Below are 21,849 nucleotides of genomic sequence, written 5' to 3'. Positions count from 1 at the left end.
TCACCATTCAGGTATGATAAGGACCGTTTTGTTCAGATCGGATTACTGAACCGTCTGCAGACCCCAATTAATTGACAGGAACCATGTAACGTGCACGGTCACACCACGCATTATGCCGCCGGGCAGCATTTGCCTACACTTCCAACCCACTCGAGTTAGTTAACACCGGGATCGTGAACATGACCACGCCCACCCGTTCCTTGAAGTAATTTGTGATTAATTTTGGGAGTATGTTGGGCCCCGTGAGTTTTACTAAAAACTGAGCGATTGTAGTCCGCGCGAAATGAAAAATGTATGACCCTTGACCTTAACATGACCTTAAACAATTAACAGGTCAATTGACGCACCAACGGTAGCACCACTAGCGCCACCTACAAGGTCTAATGCCTTCGGTGCAAACTCCGACAGCGCTCAGATGCAGCTGACAGTACTAGCAGTGCCGCCTAGCGTGAAATAGACCAAGCTGGTTCCTTAAACTGCCGCAAGAGGTCCCTCGTGTCGACACGCAATTGCGTGTGACTGACTGAAATGAGTGGGTGAGTGAGAGAGCGAATGTGAATGATCATAGTGAGAGAGAGAGAGTGAGCGAGAGAGAGAGAGAGAGAGAGAGAGAGAGAGAGAGAGAGAGAGAGAGAGAGAGAGAGAGAGAGCGAGAAGGTGAGTGAGCGAGAGAGTGAGTAAGCGAGAGAGTGAGTGAGCGAAAGAGAGAGAGAGAGAGAGAGAGAGAGAGAGAGAGAGAGAGAGAGAGAGAGAGATAAAGAGAGAGAGAGAGAGATAAAGAGGGAGGAGGATGTCGAAGCAAAACGTTTTAATTCAGTCTTTACAAAGATCGACCCCATAAATGAAAGCTTTTGGTACGAATTAGATGCGTGGCACTCTACTGCCACCTAGCCCGTATAACCTACAACTACATCCACTAGGCGGCGCCAAAAGCGTCGATGAGTTAGAATAGTCGCCGGTCAGGTTGGAACAAGGTCATGTCACCGCCAAGCCCATAATTACAAGCATTTAAGGATGCTTATCACCAAACCCTCCACGTTGGCTTAATTTACCAATCTTGTGTATGTAGATTCGATGAAATATCTTTTGTTTTAAAGGACTCAGACCAACAACGAACCAAAGGTCTGAGTTTCATCTTCGTTTCAACATCTAACAAATGAAGGAATCAAACAAGATAGCTTTTGATCACAGGGCACATTCTCAAATGATCTAAATAATATTTAGTGATCATTGCATTGGAATACGTTCAATTTGTCGAAACCTTTCAAGTAAGGCGTGATAACTCATTTAACTAGCAGGCAAAGTGACCGTCATGTTAATTTAACCCAGATAAGGCCAACGGCAAGGGCAGTTGAATCTCACGAGTAGTGAGTACGGCCCGGTCCCTCGCCGCTGGATCGGAAAGAGCGCTGGTCACCGGCCCTCAGCTGCACCGCGAACAATGCACCAATATGGACCTGCTGAGAGAAACAAATTATCTGTTAAGACAGCTGGACGAACCCTTCTTTTAACGATTGACCCACGATGACCTCAGTAGAAAAGACGGACAAAATTGCGGGTGGTCAAAAAGGGGAGAAATAGACAGCAGTCGCATATGATCAAATTTTAGCAAATCTTGGTGAACAACTCTACGGTCTAATTCTGGGAGAAACTGGTGTCCCTTTGTCAGTCGAAACCAAACTCTACCTCGCGAGGCATGCTACCGACTCAGATTAGCAGACAATTATAGGCTAAAGGCAGGAATGGAGAATTAATTGTGTTATGATTGAGCGCGCATCACTAAAACTTTGACATTGCCACCCCAAACCTAGGAGAACAGTCATCTCATGTCAAACGTGGTGTGAAAAGCTACTGACAACTGTACTTACAAAGTTTTGGAGGGACACGCTGAAATTAATGAATTCAGATGATAAATCAGTAACATGCAACAATTCAAGTCATATTATTCCCAGTAACATCCGTTAGTTGATCTCTTTCTATTGACATGATCTATTGAACATGGAATTTCAATGTCAATGACCATTGACCCCTCAGGTCACACTAATCTCATATCTGGCCTTGGATGCCAGCAAAACTGTTTCAGTAAAGTGCGGTTTCACTTAAAAGGGATATCCTGGAATTGAAATTTATAAGGCATCATTGAACATGACAAACTTTGTCAGATGGCGGAACAGATACAACGAAGGGCTGTCTATCGGATTGTCCTCTATCCTGGACAGCTACCTTGACTGAAATTATAATAGCAGGTTTGCCAGCAAAAGTACCCACTAGGTAAATAAATCAAATTACCATTAACACTGGAGAAATGGCAATGAGAGTACTATTGATTACACCAGTCTTTGCCGAGCCATCAATTTAGATTAAAAATTAGCATCATTCTCCAATGGTCAGTTCCCCATTAGCTTATTGAAATTTACTGCTCCTGTCTCTGATTTGATATAGCCATTTCCCATTGCTGATGTCCCCCATTTGAATAATTGGATACCAAATTTGCCAAATCTGTATACCTTCAACACCATAGCAATCGGTAAACCGAGCTACCTTAAATTAGAACATCACAAGTTGATTGTCCATTGCAAATTAAATAAATCATCTGGACCAGTATGTCAATAAAAATCTGCATTATGAAATTGATTCTAAAAATCGGTTCAGTGGCATAACATGAAATCACATGATTTGGATTGTCTTTAAACCCAAATGCCAAATTGAGACTAATCCGGCGCACTACCTTAGAATTCCCTTGATGCAAATACTTATGTCCCCAGAGAAATTTGCGACAACGTGGCGAGGGACGCCAGACAACAATCCACATAAAAATATTCATGATCACAAATGATTGGGCACTACTGAGAATTACTTCATTAAATCACAGACAACACTCAGAATAGTCGAGTTGAAATCAGAGTATATAGAACACCGGGTACAGTCAGAGTTTGGGATATGGTAGCAGTCAAATGTCGACAGAAATGGCGAACAAGTTACAAATAGAGGTAGGTTTATTCCACTGTTATACTACCTCTTGAAAACTGCTGGCACACATGATGTCATAAAGTGAAAAGTCCCCATTTAAGGTCGTTAAGACGAATTTTTGACATTATTAAATAACAAAATTATATTTTGTGACCTGTTTTGTCTTATATTGTTCCAACAATCATTTTTTATTATCTCTATTGGCCAATTATTTGTTGATTACGTCATCTGGGGCCGCGAGTCGGCGAATGCAGTCGGTCGAAAAAAACACGTGTTTTCGGCGGGCCGAGGTAAACAAATAACAGTATAGGTAGCTTTGGGTGGTATGCTATTTCTATTATTGAAATCGCGTCTCCTGCCGTCAGTACTTTTTCGTCGCAGTGATTTTCACTTTTAGAATTTTCTTCAGTAATTGTGGTATTCAGTTCTGCCTCTGAATTGCAATGGCAATTATTATTTGAAGTGAAGAAGGCCTTGTTATGGCCCTGCACAACCTCGCTGAAAAGTGAAACTGAAACGGCTATAATAACAGTATTGCAACTGGTTTCAAATTATTCTTCAAATTTCCTCGAAGTCAGGCTTAGACCTATGAATAACATCAGATTTGCAAGCATGTTCAAACTGCTCCGTTAATCTCCAGAACATCAGGCTCTTCTGGTGCTTACAATGCCTGCGGCTGCAACATTATATTGCTAAGAATGGCAGTTCAGCAAGATGTATGTGCAGGCAGAGGCACTTAGCTAATGCACAATGCAGTGCAGATTAATTGTGGTGTGAATTTTGTGTGGATCAGTGCACAATGCGTGCCATGATGTGGTAAATGCCATGCCGAATGGCTGTGCTGTGATATGAGCTGACACTGTTGAGTGTTGATGCAATGCTATCTAAGAAATTTTCAGAAGGCAAATGAGACATCATTGAATATTAGTGTAGTTTCCATATAAGTGCAGAGTTCCCAAACTTGCAGCCTTTTTTCGTGTGATTGTGCACATTTCCAGCCTATGTGCGTGCTAGTGCGGAATGCTTAGTTGCTAGATTGGCTGGCACAGCTTGTCAAGTGTCAACTCTGTGGTAAATGTGAAGATGAAGTCCAGTGAAGATTTTGAACATCTAACCCGACCTAACCTTACCTTCTAACTCAAAGCTTTCAACCTACCAATATACTACCTACGAACCCACCAGCCTAAAACCTACAACCTAACTCCTACAACCTACCAAACTCAAGTCTACAATCTGGACTTCATCTACACATATATCAACTCTATTGCCTGATAATCTTTTCTTGTTTCACACAATCTTATGGTCTGATATGTCTTTCTGAAGCAATAGTCAAAGAATGTGATAAGTAATTTTGCACAAATGGAGATAAATAAATTTATGTATATGAGTGTTTTTGAGCTAAGTTGTGTTTCAATGGTGATAAATGGAATGCTGTCATCATCACATTGCATTGCCACCATGATCAAAGGCATTAGGAGCATTAGGAGACAGAAGTATTGACTATTGAGATGAACCATCCATTTGTGTTTTTACCAATGCATTACCTTAGGCCTTTAGGGAAAAGTGATCAAAAGTTGTTGAGTGAAAGGGAATATGGAGAAGAGCATTTATTGTTTGTTTTTGGGAAGAAGAAAATCAATTTAACTTATGAACAAGAAGTGATCATGCATTGTATTATGAGCCCAAACCAAACAGGATTCTCTCATGACCATACTAAATGCACAACCCTTGCTGTTTGTGCACAGTGGAACCCGCTTAACCCTCGCCGGACTTATTGGTTTTCTACATACGCGCCGGCCGGGGGCCGGGGTGGGGGTGGGGGGTTGGGGTACGACCCCATCTCGCCGTTTTGCCTCTAATGGAGCTAGAACGTCGCAGAAAAGACGAGCGTGTGTGTCGTTACGAGATGCAGCGTTTTGTACCCGATTTTAAGGTCTCAGGTCAACCGGTGACCTCTGAGGTCAGGTTAAGTGGCCCAAGGTACGGGTTCGGTTTTGGCGAATAACTTCACAAAAAAATGATTGCAGGGCCGCGATTTTGACAGCATCGTATTCGCCCCGCTCAGGCGCGTCGAATGGTATTCTTTTTTATTTGGGTGAGACCAACTTTGGGTGTTGACCTCGGGTCACGGTGAGGTCAGAGATCCCAAGGGCACGAACTTGGTCGAAGGCGGTCATGTCACATATCATTCGATTTGGCAGGTCTTCCCGAGTCTATTGGTGGCTTTCCCGACTCTCTAGCTCAATTTGATCAGAAGTTATTGTCGAAAAACTTATGACACTAGTGACGTCATCAATGACGTCATGCAAGCTCTTGGTGCAAAAATGAAGCATCGAACCTTGTAAAGAGTGCATGAAATAATCACGGTTGCGTGTGTTACAGCTAGTCTGAGATCGTTCTGGGCTCCAAAATAGCTGTTTATAAGTTTCCCCCATTGGCTTATAATGGTGACTTCATATGACCGGCCTGACCTCATGTGACCTTGAATAAAAAAGCGAGATATACACGTTGTGAGACTTCTGGAGGATACTAGGTCCTGCAAGTTTCATCTCCTTGTGAAATCTGCTCTGACACTGAGGCCGTTGCGAACTTGCGGTATCTGAGGACCGTGCAGAGGTTCACTTATGACGTCAAAGGTCAGTGACCTGACCTGACCTGAAAAAGCTGCTGGTATTGCAAGATCCGGCTTGAATCGAAGGTCAGGTTCATCACTACTCGGTATGTTCCGAGCATTCGAAAAAGCAACCATCAAGATGTAATTGAATGATATCGTTTAGGATTGCACCTTCCCGCCTATCGCCAAATTTCAGCGTTTTATGTATGTACCATCGCCAAAGTGGATGCGGGTATCGATAGAAGAAAGATCAGGCTGTCGTATGGTACACTCGATTTATACGTATCTCGACTAATAAGTTAATGAATCGACTTTTAGTTTTGCCTTCGAAATCGGTATCTCCCATAGGTAAAGCACTAGTGAAGGGAAAATAAAAAAACCTTCACGCTCTGCTTACGTCACCAGAGCGTGAAGCTACCAATGCCATTGACTGGGGGCCGGTTGAAATTCCGATCAAAGTTAGCGTCTCCAAGGTTGAACGATGAGAGGTCAGGATGTACTAACCCACAGGCGACAGGATCTTATGACGTCATTACCGATCAACAAGTATGAAACTGGCAATCTCCTAGAAATATGACGTCACTGGGTGAATATAGTAAGCTACGGTAGAGACGTTTCGGCTGATAGGCGTAAATATCGTGTAGATGAAAGGAGTAGTAGATGGTCTGAGTATTTGGCGGCGCAGATTTCTCTATCCAATGATTTTTTTTTGTTCGGGTCGCGGGTAACAATTGATTCGTACCGCGCAGCGGTGCGCACATGGACTGAAGGGATTCTACGGGTCAGACAGGTAAGGAGATACAGAAGGAGTGACCCTGAAGTGGTCGATAGCTATTGAAACCGGAATTACAAAAGGAGGAAAGATCTAAGAATGGATGCTAGCCGAAGAGGAGGTATGTTGCAACACTTTCATGTGTTTTTGACTCTGCTGATACGTCTAAGTCTTCTAGGATTGGACTGTCTCACGTTACGGAGTAAGTAAGTAAATATGTTAGGCAGATATCAGAACAAAGAACGCCATAAGACGCCCAAGCTGAGAGGTGAGTCAGAGAGACAGGACGAGGGAGCACTCCGCCGAAGGTGAGTGACAAAATACGAAGGTGATAGATTGAGGCGAAGGGGTAATTCCGCCAGGATGAGGTGAGGTAAGTCCACCGTCGGAAAGGATCGCAGCATGTATCACTCATGACGCTAACGCGCTTGAACACACATCTGCAGGACAGGATTCCACGGCGTCGGATAAAATTGTAGGATAGATTCAGTCATGGAGTCTTCGAGTCACACCGGTCAATGATTCAAAGGCGCCACTTGCGGGTGCCATGACTGCATGAGAGTACGGAGTAGGTACCTGTCTATGAGCCCGGTGAGACTGCGGTCGTCGGGGTAGCAGGCTTGTGTCCACCGGTTCGTTAGGTGAAAACGCGTAAGACGGTCTCTCACAGAAGGGCTGCAAGGGTCAGTAACCAACGTCCGGCCGCGGGGTTTTAGTAGGGAAACAGAGATGTGCCGTGAGCGGCAGAGGTTGACGGACCAATCATAAGCCACCGAGGAACGCTAATAACTGACGCTACCCGCGTCGATCTTTAGACAAGTAATCGGGGTCAAATGGTGTAGGTGTTCGAAGAGAGTGGGCCGGCAGAGATTGATTGAACCAATCACACCCATCGACGAACGCTAATAATGTAATCGCTACCTGCGTTGCACCTTTAGACAAGTAATCAGGGTCAAGTGATGTAGGTGTTCGAGGATATTGGGCCAGGGAGCCCAAGATGTGCTAGGAAGAGCACACACGATTCCAATGTTGGAATGGGGCGCGATAAGTCGTTGGGAGGTAAGAGTAAGCTTAGATGAAATTTACACTAATCACGGAGTCTATTGAACAAATTGCGTTTATTGTCCCTGATATGTACCGCTGGAGGGAGTTAGAACAATTGCTGGGAGGGACTGAGAGGTCGACGCGGGATCAAATTTATTGTAGTGGGATGAGAGAGGTTTGACAAAGAGAGTGAGTCTGAGGGAGAATGAGGTATGCGTTATATAGTGTAAGGACCAGCGGGAGATCTAATCTCAGCATTGAGGGCGACATTAAATGGGGATGTACTCGATTACCTTTGGGATGATAGGCATTAGAAAGGGAGAGAATGGTGGGTAGCTATCAGGTATCAGATGGTGGCTTCAAGTTATGTCCTCAAGGGAGACATCAAAATTATATGCTTTGGGGAGACTTCCGTGTCCTAAATTCCTTATGAGACAGATACCATCCTAGGCAGTGAAGACTATATGTTGACAAGCGACAAGCCAGCCTCATTATAAATATTGTTTGTGACGAGCCCCAGGCGCAAGGAACGGTGGCGGAAAGGAATCGGTCAGCTTGAAACCAACGGACCGATCAGCAATTGGAAATGGGTGTGTAATTACCTTTGAACAAGAAAAAAAATCAAACAGCAAGAGAGTCAACTAGTTAATCAACAATTTGTGGATCTACCAGCCGAAAACACTCACCTGAGGTTGTTCCAGAGCACGGCGCGGGTCGGCAACCATCTCGGAAAGAAAAACACCCCCGATGAACGAAATTTTATTAAACAATATTTTTTTGAAACATACTCCCCACCGCTTCCGGACCCCCAGGGGGCATCCTCACACTACGACTGGCTCAAGGTTGAAGGAACCAAGTACTGCGGTTCCGGCACCTTCACCGTCTTCGGCTGCCGCCTGCTGGTAGAGTTCTGCGCGGACAATAGCGTCACCCGCCCTGGCTTCTACTGTCTCATCACCGTGCCCACGTAAGTGGACCTCGGTAAGGCAAGATGGAATGACGGCGAAAATTCCAGCACGTGGCACCGCCAGACCGATGCGTAATTCCAGTTATTTTGGTAATGGCATGTAATGGTTTGTGTCAAGTTTGTGTACTGATTGACCTTTTCTCCTGCTTAGTCCGTTCTTCGTTCTTGTTTTGGTTGTGGTGACATCTTATAATGAATATATCTTACATCATATGATTCATCTCAAAACTTTTGAATTCTCGCTCAATGTTCCGAGATATGCAAAATAGCCCATGGTGTACCTGAAAAGTATATCCACGGCTATGGCTTTGCTGAGCCTGGCACGTCTCTTGTGTGTCAGGCCCAGCGGCTTTCGGCATGAGGCGTAGAATGAAAAACTACAGTCTCGAAAAACGATTAAATGAGTACATGCTCGGGTCCTCGGTATACAGCTAAGCGGTGAAATGCGAATGCTCTCTCGGGATATTATGAACTATCCAATACTCATATTGTGCATACCTACTCATTGATACGGTGAACTATTGAGAAGTTCTGGGGTACGGCAAAACTCAGGCGTATGGCTCAAGGGATGCGGTAAAACACAGGCATAAAGGATACGGTAAAAAAACTTATTCTTAGGATACGTTTGTTGACTATTTTTAATTTTTCCATATGTAATGTAACAATTAAAATCAGTTTCTTTAATGGTTTTACCACTTCAAAATTAGTTTTATTTACAAATATTCCTTTTATGATAATAAGTGTGTGTCGAGGGGGGAGGGGGTGCAATGTTAAATGGCGTTGTTTAGTTCTTGTGTACTGATGATAACGGTGCTCCCAGCAATTTTGCAATCTATTGTGTCATTTTTCATATACGTAGTGTATTTATCTACCTAAGTTGGGATACTAATAAATATCAAGGTTATTTTCACAAAATGGTAGCGAAGGAACACTTAAAGGGACCCTCCCACCTTAACATTAGATTTGAGTTGAGATAGCCAAAATGGGGTCCCTGGCTCACAATTACCGGTTTCGGCACTCACAACATCGAGAAATGCCTTAAATCGGAAATATTGAATTTCAAAATTGCAGCATTTTGATTCAGAGGGGCTAATGCTTAGGAATACCCCTCTGAATGTGTGACGTCAGCGCAAATATCTAACGATTTTTAAATGTTTGACTAAAACGTTTTGTAGCACGCGGTGGTATATGCTATTTGCGCGCAACATCTGCCGCAAACGCCGCACTTCTAAAATAAAGTCGCTAGAAACAGCGGAGATCCCAAAAAAGTAAACAAAAGTAAAAGTGTAATATCTTGTCTAATATCTTGAAAACCGGTGAATATTTTTCGGTGAAATTTGGTAGATAACGTTTTTGCTCTTTCTGAACCGAGCGACATCACTTTCATGCCAATTCATAAACTTTTTTGAAGGTGGGAGGGTCCCTTTAATTTCCTTGATTTACTGTCGGTAACAGAGCTGAAGGTAAGGACTAATGAGTATTGCCGGCATCCACATCACTAAAGATGGCGGCTAAGCGGGCTTTTTTAGGTTGGGAGACAAGGCATCTATGTACATCTAATGAGTCGTCATCATTTACATTACTAGAGATGGCGGATAAACTTTTTAGGGGGAGACGCATATGTCCGTGACTTATAGGAGCCAAGTCTCATCAACTAGCGGTAGCTGATCTTTAGGTACGATTTGTTTTGGGAATTTTGAAGAAAGCGACGGGCTCCAATGCAGAGGGAGGATTGGTTTCCCAGATTTTAACTCACTTTGGTCGAGTAGTTGATTGCGCAGGAGCTTGAGAAGGCTGGAAAGTAACGTGCAGTTTTTTTTTTATTCGAATATGATCAAATAAAATCTTTTTAAAGTAAAGACTAAAGGATGCACACTATTCACATGCCAACTCCCAGAACAAACACTTTTCCTTCTTACATTGTATTTCTGCGCAATATTGCACAGCACATCCCTTTCCAACACTTCCGTTTCCTTCGCCGTCAGCTGTTGTATGACATCACTTCACGGCACGGTACATTTGTGACCAGTTGCGGCACATTCATCTCAGGCAGAGTCGGCGAATCCCACGCGGTCATTGCCGAGGTCAAAGACGGTGTAGTATTTGCCCATGAAGACGTCACCCAGGATCCAGAGCGGGTTTCCGGGGATGTCGATACCCATGAATCCAGAGATGCACTGGGTCTGACCGTCCTGCGTGTTCTGCGAACGAACGACAGGATACTGCTTTAGAGCAAGAAGATCCGGTGAGAAGGATTTTCATGTGGGCAGCTTGAGGGCTGAGAAATATTTATCTTGGCTGGTGTTTGAAACATCTATCCTTATCATATATTATCATTAAAATTGAAACTTCAGAAAGCGATGAAATTAGGAACAACATTCCATCACCTGGTTCAACGATAATTAGATGAAGATTTCCCTTAGAACGACAAAGGCGGCCGCACACTAGGCCATTCGGCGGGCGACATTCCGCAAAAACGCAATTCCGTGGCGACATTACGTTTTCGTGGACGCCGAATCAGCTGCCGAAACGACAAAATTATCAGCCGACCGCTGCCAGCTAGCTGTCCGCGGGTAGAGTGCGCATGCGCGCGAACAGCCGCGGAGTTGCGGAAAAAGCTGGACCGGTTCAGCTTTTCCGCGGCGACGCCGCGGACACCCGAAATTGTGGAACTTGAAACTCACCAACTATTGATGGAGCAGCCGAGAAATAGACTTCACTTGATAAAAAATCGTAGCGGCACTTCTTTCCCCATATTAAATGGTTTTTATACACTTCATTGGTTATTCCAATAATGGGTTACTATGTGCCTCTCCACAATTGTCTTTAGGTTTCTTGCATTTGTCGACAAACACGGTTGTTTACATTAATCACGAGCTTTATTTTTTTGCAACTTCCTCCAGAAATTATGTCAAATTAATAGATATTCAAAACTTCATTGTACAGAAATATAGCATAATCGCATTAAATAAGCAAATATTGTATTTGCTTAAATGTATTTAGTTTGCATTCGTTTATATTTATCATAAAATGTTTCACATAAAGTTCCTGAAAATACTAAGTGGAAAATCGCACCGCCGAATGGTCCTGTAAACTGCTGAAAACAAGCGGAAAGCCGCTGTAGGAATGTCGCCCGCGACATTCTGCTTTTGCGGAATCTCGCCCGCCGAATGGCCCAGTGTGCGGCTGCCTCAACACGATGAGCTTCAGCGAGCTCAATGATTACTCGTTCAAACCTAGATCTTGGTTAATATAAATATAACAAAAAATATATTTAAAACTCAAAGGTGAACACCTGAGATACAGTGTGAAAGCTTAACTAGGCGTGGCACGCAAAGTTTCTTGTTTCGAGTTTCGTGTTCTTACCTGGATGACGTAGTCCTCCGCCTCCAGGACGTACTGCTTGCCGGCCAGGGTGAAGGTGACGGCCGGCATGGTCGGGATCTCGGAGCAGATTACCTGAGGAGGGGGGACGTCCGGTGGTTAGGGAGAGAGAGAGAGAGAGAGAGAGAGAGAGAGAGAGAGAGAGAGAGGAAAGAGAGAGGGAAAGAGAGAGAGAAGAGAGAGAGAGAGAGGGAAGGAGAGAGAGAGAGAGAGAGAGAGAGAGAGGAGGAAAGAGAGAGAGAGAGAGAGGGAGAGAGAAAGGGAGAGAACAGACAAACAGACAAACAGAGACAGGGAACGGAAACATATGCTGAAATTTATTAATAAAATGAATGATTTCCAAAGTCTCCGAGCTAACTATCCTTACACTGAAGTCATGATTCAAATGCAAATTATGGCGTTATCTCAATTCCCTCTTTCCCTGCGACTGCCTCTGTAGGTCTAAACTTATACAGCCAGTCCTAGCTGGTAAGGAAATGACCAATGACTCTGTGACCCCAGCGGTGACTCCGGTAACCTGGATAACCCCACGTAACCCCCAAGTGACCCCGGCAGTCTCACCAGCCACTCTCCAGTAAGGGGCACGTGGATGGCCCCGATGGCACGGTTGATGGTCCGCGCGTCCGCAGAGGGCAGAGCGATGAGGGAGGTGCCAGAGTCGGCGATAGCCTCGCAGCCGCCGCTGCAGATCTCACTCTGACGACAGAACGTGAGATGAATCAGACTGGGTCAGGTGGGGTCAGGTCGGGTCAGGTCAGGTCAGGTCGGGTCAGGTCAGGTAAAGTGGAATGAAGTCAGGGCGGGTGAAACTATGTAGGTTGGGTCGGGTAGGGTCAGTTCACGGTGGAGCAGATTAAATTGCGTCAGAATATAGTTTGCGCTACGGTTAAAGTCCGTATCAGCAAGTCAACATTATAATGCGTGAAAGCAGCACGTAACATAGACCACGTTTCCATGGGCATCACTGATCCGGATCAGTAAAAATGGATTAGCTAATCCAGTATAGTTAGATTATATTGTCTAACTATACTGGATATATGAAAATGAAAATAAGGGATTAACTGATTATATAAGCCTAATCCACTTGGAATTATATCATGTAACGAAGAGTTCGAGAAATATAATACGATTTAAGTTTGCTGATCCGGATCAGTGATGCCCATGGAAACGGGGTCATAGACACGAAACAGACCAAATAACATAGATGACTGGCGCTACGTCGTTGAGAGCATCAACTCTTTCTAATAAAAATATGTTATTCAAAATCAAAAAGAACAAAAATACACGAACAATTATCCGTATTCAAAAGGTAGCACGTTCAAATAACGTCATCAAAACCATCCAGTGACGTCAGTGGCATACCTCGGCACCAGGAACGCTGACTCCGTCCATACTGAACTGCCAGTAGCCCTTACGGCTGACAGGAACATAGGAGAACTCGCCGGTGTAGTAGTTGGGGTCAGTACCTCCGAAAGTCAGCTCGCCGCCGAGCTCCGCCTCCGGGTCACTGCGGGTCAGAGGTCAGAGGTCAGCATTGAGCGGCAGCGGAGGTTATTGGTCAAAGGTCATAATCAGAGGTCATTGTCGTTGGTGGGATGACACTGCTGTGTACTCGGAAGTCGGAGGCTACTCTGGTCATAGCTGCGATTCACCGAAAGATAATAAATGTTGAAGATTAGTGATGAAGATGGGGAAAAGTAATCAACTTCCTATAAGCTTTCCCAGAAACCCGACATTTCCAATATAAAAACTACAAGCGATGCCTATCTCAACTGATGCTCCCTCCAAACCATTCATAACAATCATACCACTATTGCCTAGAAGCCACAGAGAGACATATTCCGACGTTCCGCACTTACCGGTTCAGGTAGAACGCGAACACCGGCTCTTCGACCAGTCCCTGGCTGACCATGTTGTAGAACGGCGGCACTACGCCGTTGACGGCAATGGTGTCGTAGCCCAGGCCGAGAATGCCGTCGAACTTGCCGGCCACGAAAGCAAGGCCGGGCTCCGAGGTAGCCTCGGCGAAAGTCTGGTCGATGATGGCCAGGCCGGCGACCTAGGGGGGGGGGGGAGGTCAGAAAGGTGGTCGAGGGGAGAGAAAGGGTCAGAACTCAGAGAGATGACCTGGGACATGATGAGAGGTATACAGATGAGGTTAGAGTAGGGAATTGCTATTGGTGATTGTAGCACTCGAATCGGTATATGAGTCACGGAGAGCTTAGCAGCACGTCATATATCTCATCTTGATTTAGCACCCTTTTTCATCCCTCTCTTATCACTCACATCTCATCCATCGTCCTTTCACGTCAGTCTGAACTCAAATTAACCTATACCTAATCTCAGTTGACATCAATTTTTTACCAGCTTGAAGCCTCTCGCACTTCCCGCTCTTAAATATTCCCGCTAGATCCTCTAAACTCTCTCACGCATTCCTCTATTACCTCTCTCACGCACTCCGTCCCCAATAACATTATTCTTCGTTACTCACGGTGACGGTATCGATAGACTGGTAGCCCGACAGAGCTCCAGATCCGTACTGAATAGCGAACTCTGTGCCGTCCTCCTTGTACGTGGACGACTTGGAAGCGTCGTACTTATTGTGCACGCCTGTGGACAAATGTGGAAAAGACAGTCAGAACTGAGAATTTGAGAAGAGTTGTTTCTTGAATATATTCGTAGACTACTGGCTCTTTCCTACATACATACCTGTCCAATATATCCACACATAACTTATGAACGTTTGTAGGTAGTATTATAATGTAAATAAAAAGTGTCCCTTTGAGGAGTCATGTCTATATTTTGTGGCCGTCCGTTTGAAAAGGCAGTCAGAAAATCTCAGCTTATAGGAGAAATAATCGCTGTGGACGTCCGTCGAAAGAGTGGAAGCGATGTGGGAGGAGTGGAAGTGGTGAAGACGAATGTCTGACCCGGAGACAAACATGCCTTTAGAATGTCGAGGCAGACGCAATCAGACTTCAGACGTCTTGTTATACTGTGCCGGCTGCCCGCGAGTACGGCGGCACAGCCTACCATTCCTTAACCCTCGCATGTGTGCGGCGTTTGCCAGCTTCTAATGTGTAGGGGGGGGTCGGTTGGACCCCCCCCCTTGCCGTTTGGCCCCTGATCGAGCTAGAGCTTCGCGGAAAACCAACGTGTTGCCCGTGACGAGAGGAAGCCGATGATACCCAATTTTTAGGTCCTAGGTCATTGATTGACCTTCCAGGGCAGGTCAATGATCCAAAGTCGGGAAAATCAGGACCTATAAGAAAGTCGTAAAGTGTGGCTGCTAAGAGGTTTTTCGGGGCACTGATCACGAATATCGTGTTAGTTTTGATCACAGATGATTTCTTAAAGCATTTAGATCAGGTCGGGTCAGGTCAGGTCAGGTCAACCAGTAGGCGTCGTGACGGGTATTCGTAGTACGCGTCAACCGCCTCTGACAGCTTCGTAACATGTTACGAAGGCACCAAAACTTCTTCGTAAATGTTCAAATGGTTGCTAAATTCGAATTCAGCTCCAAAAACTAGCCTAGAAACATGTAAAACTCGAAAAAGTGAACCGAGGTCACCCGAGGTCACCAAAGGTCAATGACCTGACCTGACCTTCAGGTGACCTTGAAACCCACCCTAATGCATGGGAGCAACATCAAAACACATGTTTGAACGTTTGAAACCACGAAAAGCTTGCAAACGCGCGGCTAATGCGAGCCGACATACGCGGAATCGCGATTCCGGCCAAACATGGTCTCGGAAAAGAGGTCACAGATCAAAGGTCATTTGGGTCAGGGTCCTGAAATTTTCAGAGTAGGTGTAAAATTGATCAATGCGAGGGTACTGAAAATTTCGTCGCGATCGGCAGCTTTTTACGCGAGTTATTCGCGAAAAACCATGGGGGGGGTCCATTCGACCCCCCTACACATGCGAGGGTTAAGGCTGAAACAGACTCTTTCCGCGTTCAGGAAATCGCATGCGAGAGCCTATTCAAATACATGGAAGCACGCTCGCATCAATCGCACGCACCTCCCGCAAGCGATTGATGCGAGAAGAATTATAATGTATTTGAATAGGCTCTCGTATGCGATTTCCTGAACGCGGAAAGAGTCTGTTTCAGCCTTTACACCCTCCCGAACAATTTTTTTCCGATGCAAGCTAAAAATGTTTTTTTTTTAAAGCCTACTCAAAAACTTTAAAAGTGCGATTTTTATCAGAAGATCCATGGAAATCTGCCAAATCTACAAAGAAAAACTTATCTATTCAAGTCCTTTTCCCATCAAGCCACTGAAGGATAGTCAGCAATGCTCAAAGCTCATTTATCGTAAGCTCCTGAATCATTTCCCTGAATGATCCCTAGGTACACATACAAATATGAATACGGCACTCACGGCAGGCGATGTCGAGGATCTTGCAGTGGATGGAGGGCACCCATAGGTTGGAGGAGCCCGTGTCAAAGATGACCGTGAAGGTCTGACCAGGGGTACCGATATCGATCGGGCCATAGTACTGGGCCTGAGAAAAAAAGACGAAAAATTAGTGTTATAGGTAGTTTAGGTGGCAGATTTGAGTGAGCATTTATTGGTATTATCTAAAAAGAGTCCTTTTGGGCATGGCAAAGTGTTGTGCTATTATATCTAGAGTTATTTATTATTCCTCGCGTCATTTTTTTTTTTTGTAAAAAAGCATTAGATCTAATAACGGCATCACGCTGACCATAAGAACCCTTGAAATGACCTTTCACAAATCTGGAATATTCGGGCCTGTATCATCACAAAATCACGTCACAAAACTACGCCTAGTTCAACAGATGCCACCACTTACATCCATGTAGTTCTTGAGATCCTCATCAGTACCGTTGCCCAGGGCCTTGTACTTCCTGTTCAGACCGGCATTAGTGGCCCTGATCAGGTTCCTTGGCTTCTCGTGCTTCTTCAGAGGCACCCTGGAGAGTTTTGTGAGAATGGTTAGACGGTTGTTAAACTGAGCGAATGTTTTATGTCTGTTATTCGGATGAGACAGGCATGACGTGGTTCCCCGGCTAGAAACCTGGTTCTAAATCTAAGAACCACGCAAGCTGCTAGCGGACCTTTTGGAAAGGTTTTAGTATAAACACATCTAAGTTACTTCATCATCGATATTTTATTTCAATAAATTTAATAGGGAAACCACAGCGAAAGCTTCAAATTTTGGTTGCAGTGTTTGAATGTGCTTGTTTAAAAAAAAAACAAAAAAACGAACACAGTCGCCCACTTGAGGAAGACTTTTACGTAACATCACTGATCCACCGCTTCTCGCAAGCGTCCTAAAATAATGCATTCACCATCCCAAATCCTAAGCGTCAAATCTGTCTCGATGCCACCTACCGGTGAAGGGCCAGGGCCGAGGCCACACAGGCCAGCATCAGCAGACAGAGACGCGCCATGATTGTCACACTGGTCACGGAGTGAGACCGATGCGGCGCAGTGGTGTGCTTAAATCGGAGCCCGGTATCGCAGCACCAGCTGCTAGCTTCTCAGGGTTCTGCCGCACGGCAGGCGGTGTATGTCCCACCCCACCCAGAGGGGAGGCGGCCGCCGCTGCCGCTGCAAAGGCAGCTGCCAGCTGCAGCAGCTTTCGTAGCTGCTGTTACTGCAACTGCCTGCTGCAGCTGCGTCTGCCGACGCAGCTTGAATCGCCTGCTGCTATTGTTGCTGTCGTCGTTGCTGTTGTTACTGCTGCTGCCGACGCTTTTCCTGCAACCGCTGCTGGTCGTTTTACTGCTAGTGGTTTTCCACTGTTTGAATCTGGCAATAGTCGGCAATAGTTATAGCACAACCAGAAAGGTTCGATTAAAAAGCATCTTTCATTTCTCCCAGTCATACCAGCCCTCACCGACAAAAAAAAATCGATAAATTTTTAAAGGGTTCATAATTCAGTTGAGTAATAAACACACATCTATCGCCGCTATTTTGCGCTGCAATTAAGGGATTCAGGGAAAATGCCTGGCCACTAACACCTAACCCTTTCCTTTCAACCTTTGGGGATTGGTTTCCACACTTTACGAGTATTGGAGGGTCTGGCCTTCGACATTCTTCTAAAGGGGCATTTGAACACTTTCTCCTCAATCTCAATTACCTGACCGAGTCTAGAAAGGTGGCATGCAGCAGGCAACGTTCGAAAGCAAAGCCTAAAATATATAGTCATTTTGTTTCAGATAAAACTTGATCGCTACACTTTGTCAAACACAGTCTTACATTTTTCAATTACCTCGAATATTAGTTATCCTTATCATTCAAATTCTGAAATATCGTTTGTTAATGGGGCTTTAGGGCGCGCCGACTACTAAGGTCATTTTGCGCCCAGTAATTTGAAATATCAAAACGCTAAGATTGAAACGCACCCTTTGACCTCAAAGACACATAAGGGCCATCATTCTTCTCTGCAAGGTCATCAATTTGCAAGAGCACAGAGGTGTAACATTCCCAAGCACAACATGCGCTACTCATAAAACGCACTTTGTTTTTCGTTCACCGGTTTGCACTTTGTTGAACTCTTACCGCAATGAAGGTAAATGGAAAAAGCGACCTAACAACGGATATGCAAACGGTATCCATCGACCATCATCTATAATCTAAATGTCGTTTTCGAAGGCTCTTGTTTTAAAAAAAGCATCAAAACTAAAAAATGGACAGCTTCTTTGACAACTTCACAAATTCGTCACAACATAGAACTTTTTATCAGACCGCTCTGACGAAACACAGCGCCGTCGTGCGCCACTTCCGTCCCAGCGCTGCAGCTGTCCCGTCTTTTGGCATTCTCACGGGGGCCGTCATCAAATTTCCGTTCCTAGATAGCTGTGTGAGAGGTGTCCGAAATCCCCACGCTATATCACACTGTGGACAGATGATAGTTCCTGCTTGTCATCGTAGCAAGATGGCTGGCAGGACGATTTTGAGGGTCTCGCAGGGCACTGGTATGGGTCCACTGGTCTTTGTTTGGCTAACATTTAGACCAAATGGTTGTTACGTAATTAGGGTGTGGTTTTATTATCGATTTCCGCTTGCTTTTTATCGTTGCCCATTTAGCCAGACATGCGCTTGATAACAAGTTCGTTCTGAACGTTTGCCATTTAGCTAGTTTCGAAACCATAGAAGTGGTTCAAGCCTATAAGGTGCACCTCATCAGCCGAACATCTATATACTAATAATGTGTATGTAACCAAACAAGCTCTCCCTGTTCAAACACACCCAGCTTTTGTATATCTGGACCATCGTCGCTATAGTCGGAAAGTACCGGCTGTGTGATGATGCACAAAGGTGTGGCACTGTCACGATTACAGGGCTTCTTTGACATACACTGCGCAGGAAAAAAATTATCAAGTGCGCAGCATTGTCCTGAAAAGATGGACAAGTTCAAAGTAATCATCTAATAGGTTTAGAGCATGTGAATGACGTGAAAAATAAGTTGGTATGTCGGTTATTTGGTGAATAACGTGGAAAATGAGCTTTACATGTCGGTTATTTACGTGACTCCTGTTTGTACGTGAATCGATTATGCCCATACACAATACACATGTGCTACTTCAACACGTATCTCATCGGTATTAATTGCTTCATAGATTTGCGATACAAAGAAGTCAATTTGTTTTTTGATGCATAAAATAGTAACCACAAGCATCAAAGTTATAATAAATATATGTATAATTTATGACCACCTTATTCAAGTCCGTTTCACATGCTAGTCAATGGTGCTTTGTCGACAGCAGTATAATTCGTAAATTAACCAAAACATACCACATTTTACTCACGTCAGCTTCTAAAATCCATCACGGCAGCGTCTGAGCACCTCAGTGACACCAACACCACTCGTTTGACCTCCACTCGCGTCGTTACCAACACCGACTACCTCGTCGAACACGACGATCGTCGCGCACGACCAATGATCACAGTTCGCGTGACGAATGTGAGTCAGGTGTGACATCGCCCCACCTGAGAACACCTGTGTGGGGCAAGGGAGCAAACAGCCAACAGATGGGAAGCCAGAAACCACATGTGATGCAGTGCGGTTTGACAGATGAGATTGGAAAAAGATAGGGTGTATGTTTTGCAGCATGGTGACAGATTAGTATACCGCATCAGAAATAGAACGCAATGGGATCTCTCTTCAGAAACATGCAAAGTGTTATCCGTTATTTTGTTTCGAAGTTTTCAAGCAGCTATTTTGACTTTATATTTAGCTTCATGCATTGGATACGTTCAACTTCCTTAGCCAAATGCCAAATGCCTAGCCCTCTAAGCGGCTGACCCACGGTGACACTAAAAATTCGTGTCGACTTTGAATGAATATCCGGCTACTCCGTGTCACCGGAGACTCGAACTTCCGGTCCACTCTCGGCAAACGGTCACGTAACGACGCGTGATTTTCGTTCAAGGTCATACGTTGGTCAGTGCGGCACCAGAAACGTGCCGTCAAATATTCAAACATACCTCTATGCACATGTCAGCAGCAATAGAAGTGTCATGTACCCCTGGAAGCCAGTATCGAATTCCATTGGCTGTTCACCGGCATTCGTCACTGATCTCCCCTCGCTGATTCGTTGATCAACGCTCGCAGTAGCGCCTCGAACAGATATCATACAGGCATGGAGATTATATAGCCTGAGGCACTCTTGCTGTCGACTCTTTGGTGGCAAGATGGCGGCGCTCAAGAGGCACTGCCTGTGCCTATTGCTATTGCTAGTGGTGATGGTTTCACCAGTTCCGCAGGGTACACCGCTGTCTGGAAACGGGGAAGAAGTTGTGGTGAAGGATATATTGGAGAAAGTTCTTGAGGGTATGCAACTGAAATACATCAAGGTAAGGTATTGCCAAAGCGTTTTCGGGTTTAATGATCGTAGTTTCGAGGCCTTTCTTTATCGTTCACGTCAAGCGGCTAAAAGATCAATGCTGTAACGAGAATAGGCGCATGACCTCTTTGAATCGTGGCTCAATCGGGGCAGCACTTTAAAGCTAAGGCTTCTAGGTAGGTAGGCCTCCGCATGCCGGGCTCAGGAATGTAATATCCTCATAAGTGAGAAAAGTACCTATATTATACCACAATTATATGATAATTTTCTCGATAAATGCAGTCCGACCCAAGTTCACATAAATGTCACGGAAGAACTTTCATCATTTGATAAAAGCAGTCAGAAATAAAAGCAAGCGGATATCAATCGTCATAAAGACCCTAACATTTCTAACTAGTTGACTAACTAGCGAACTAGGCAACTAAGTAGACACCATGCCCTTTTACAGAGCATGAAGTTTTGTGACGAGAACTCTGGAAACCAGAAAGCTCCGTACATCTGTCTGGCTAAGAAGCTGCCTCCGACTGAATGTTCCCATCCGATCCGGGTGGGTGACCTCCCACCCTTCTGTCAGGACATGTGCCCGCCACAGCTACAGGAAGACAGGGAGGCCGACCTCTACATGTGCCGAAAAGTGTCCATCTAAAGATTGGGTAGGCTGTAGCATGCTTGTCAGGCTTAAGACTGAGTCAGGCTAAGTCATGCTCGTTTTGGATTGCTCCGACTGTAGACGTGTTGAAGATACCTAAGTGTTAACGTTTTTTTTGTAGTGTGATTATTCAGCTTATGTAGTTTGAGTTTATAAATGGCAGAGTATATTTGCTTTAGGACTTACTACTTCTCGCAGCGAGGTGTCTGTGATATTGACATCTAATTAACTTGTATTTACGAGCAGCTCACAAAATGCGTTATCTGTGTGTTTAGTGGTGGACTGACTATTATCATTAAGTCATATGCGGTAGCGATGACCGGTATATCCACATGAATAGGTGAACGGGTGCTTTTCTAGCATACGTGTTAGTAATAAACAAACAAAAAATGTAAAGCAGACTTTTCTACTACTACACGTACAATAAAAACACACGTAACCGAATTAGTAAAAACGTTTAGCTACAATAATGGTTCGAATAGCACGTCACAAACATAGTTATTATAGACGCAAGAGTTGTAACATGCAGTTAAGCCTGAGTCGAATACCAATATTCTCTGCTATTGATAATAACACATTCCGAACACCGAACTATAAACGGTATAGAAACCGGCGCTTTTATTGGACGC

The 21,849-nt window shown here is 44.7% G+C and overlaps 2 protein-coding genes across 2 annotated transcripts; one reads left to right on the top strand and one right to left on the bottom strand.

The window, feature by feature from the left end:
- Positions 1 to 10,273: 10,273 nt before the first annotated feature.
- LOC122393217 (lysosomal aspartic protease-like) lies at positions 10,274 to 17,252 on the bottom strand. Its single transcript, XM_043389045.1, has 9 exons — positions 17,111 to 17,252; positions 16,569 to 16,689; positions 16,136 to 16,259; positions 14,243 to 14,361; positions 13,611 to 13,810; positions 13,114 to 13,258; positions 12,313 to 12,447; positions 11,734 to 11,826; positions 10,274 to 10,568 (listed from the first exon to the last, which is right to left on the bottom strand). The coding sequence occupies exons 1-9, from the start codon at positions 17,167 to 17,169 to the stop codon at positions 10,413 to 10,415; spliced, it is 1,152 nt and encodes a 383-aa protein (XP_043244980.1). The 5' UTR covers positions 17,170 to 17,252; the 3' UTR covers positions 10,274 to 10,412.
- A 3,155-nt stretch (positions 17,253 to 20,407) lies between these two features.
- LOC122393215 lies at positions 20,408 to 21,608 on the top strand. The gene is made up of 2 exons (XM_043389043.1): positions 20,408 to 20,581; positions 21,020 to 21,608. The coding sequence occupies exons 1-2, from the start codon at positions 20,420 to 20,422 to the stop codon at positions 21,215 to 21,217; spliced, it is 360 nt and encodes a 119-aa protein (XP_043244978.1). The 5' UTR covers positions 20,408 to 20,419; the 3' UTR covers positions 21,218 to 21,608.
- Positions 21,609 to 21,849: the final 241 nt, after the last annotated feature.

The sequence above is a fragment of the Amphibalanus amphitrite genome, unplaced genomic scaffold (assembly GCF_019059575.1).
Source record: "Amphibalanus amphitrite isolate SeventyFive unplaced genomic scaffold, NRLGWU_Aamphi_draft 000524F_arrow, whole genome shotgun sequence".
NCBI classification, from domain to species: Eukaryota; Metazoa; Arthropoda; class Thecostraca; order Balanomorpha; family Balanidae; genus Amphibalanus; species Amphibalanus amphitrite.
Note: the sequence above shows the minus strand (reverse complement) of the source record. Positions and strands in the feature narration are given on the sequence as shown.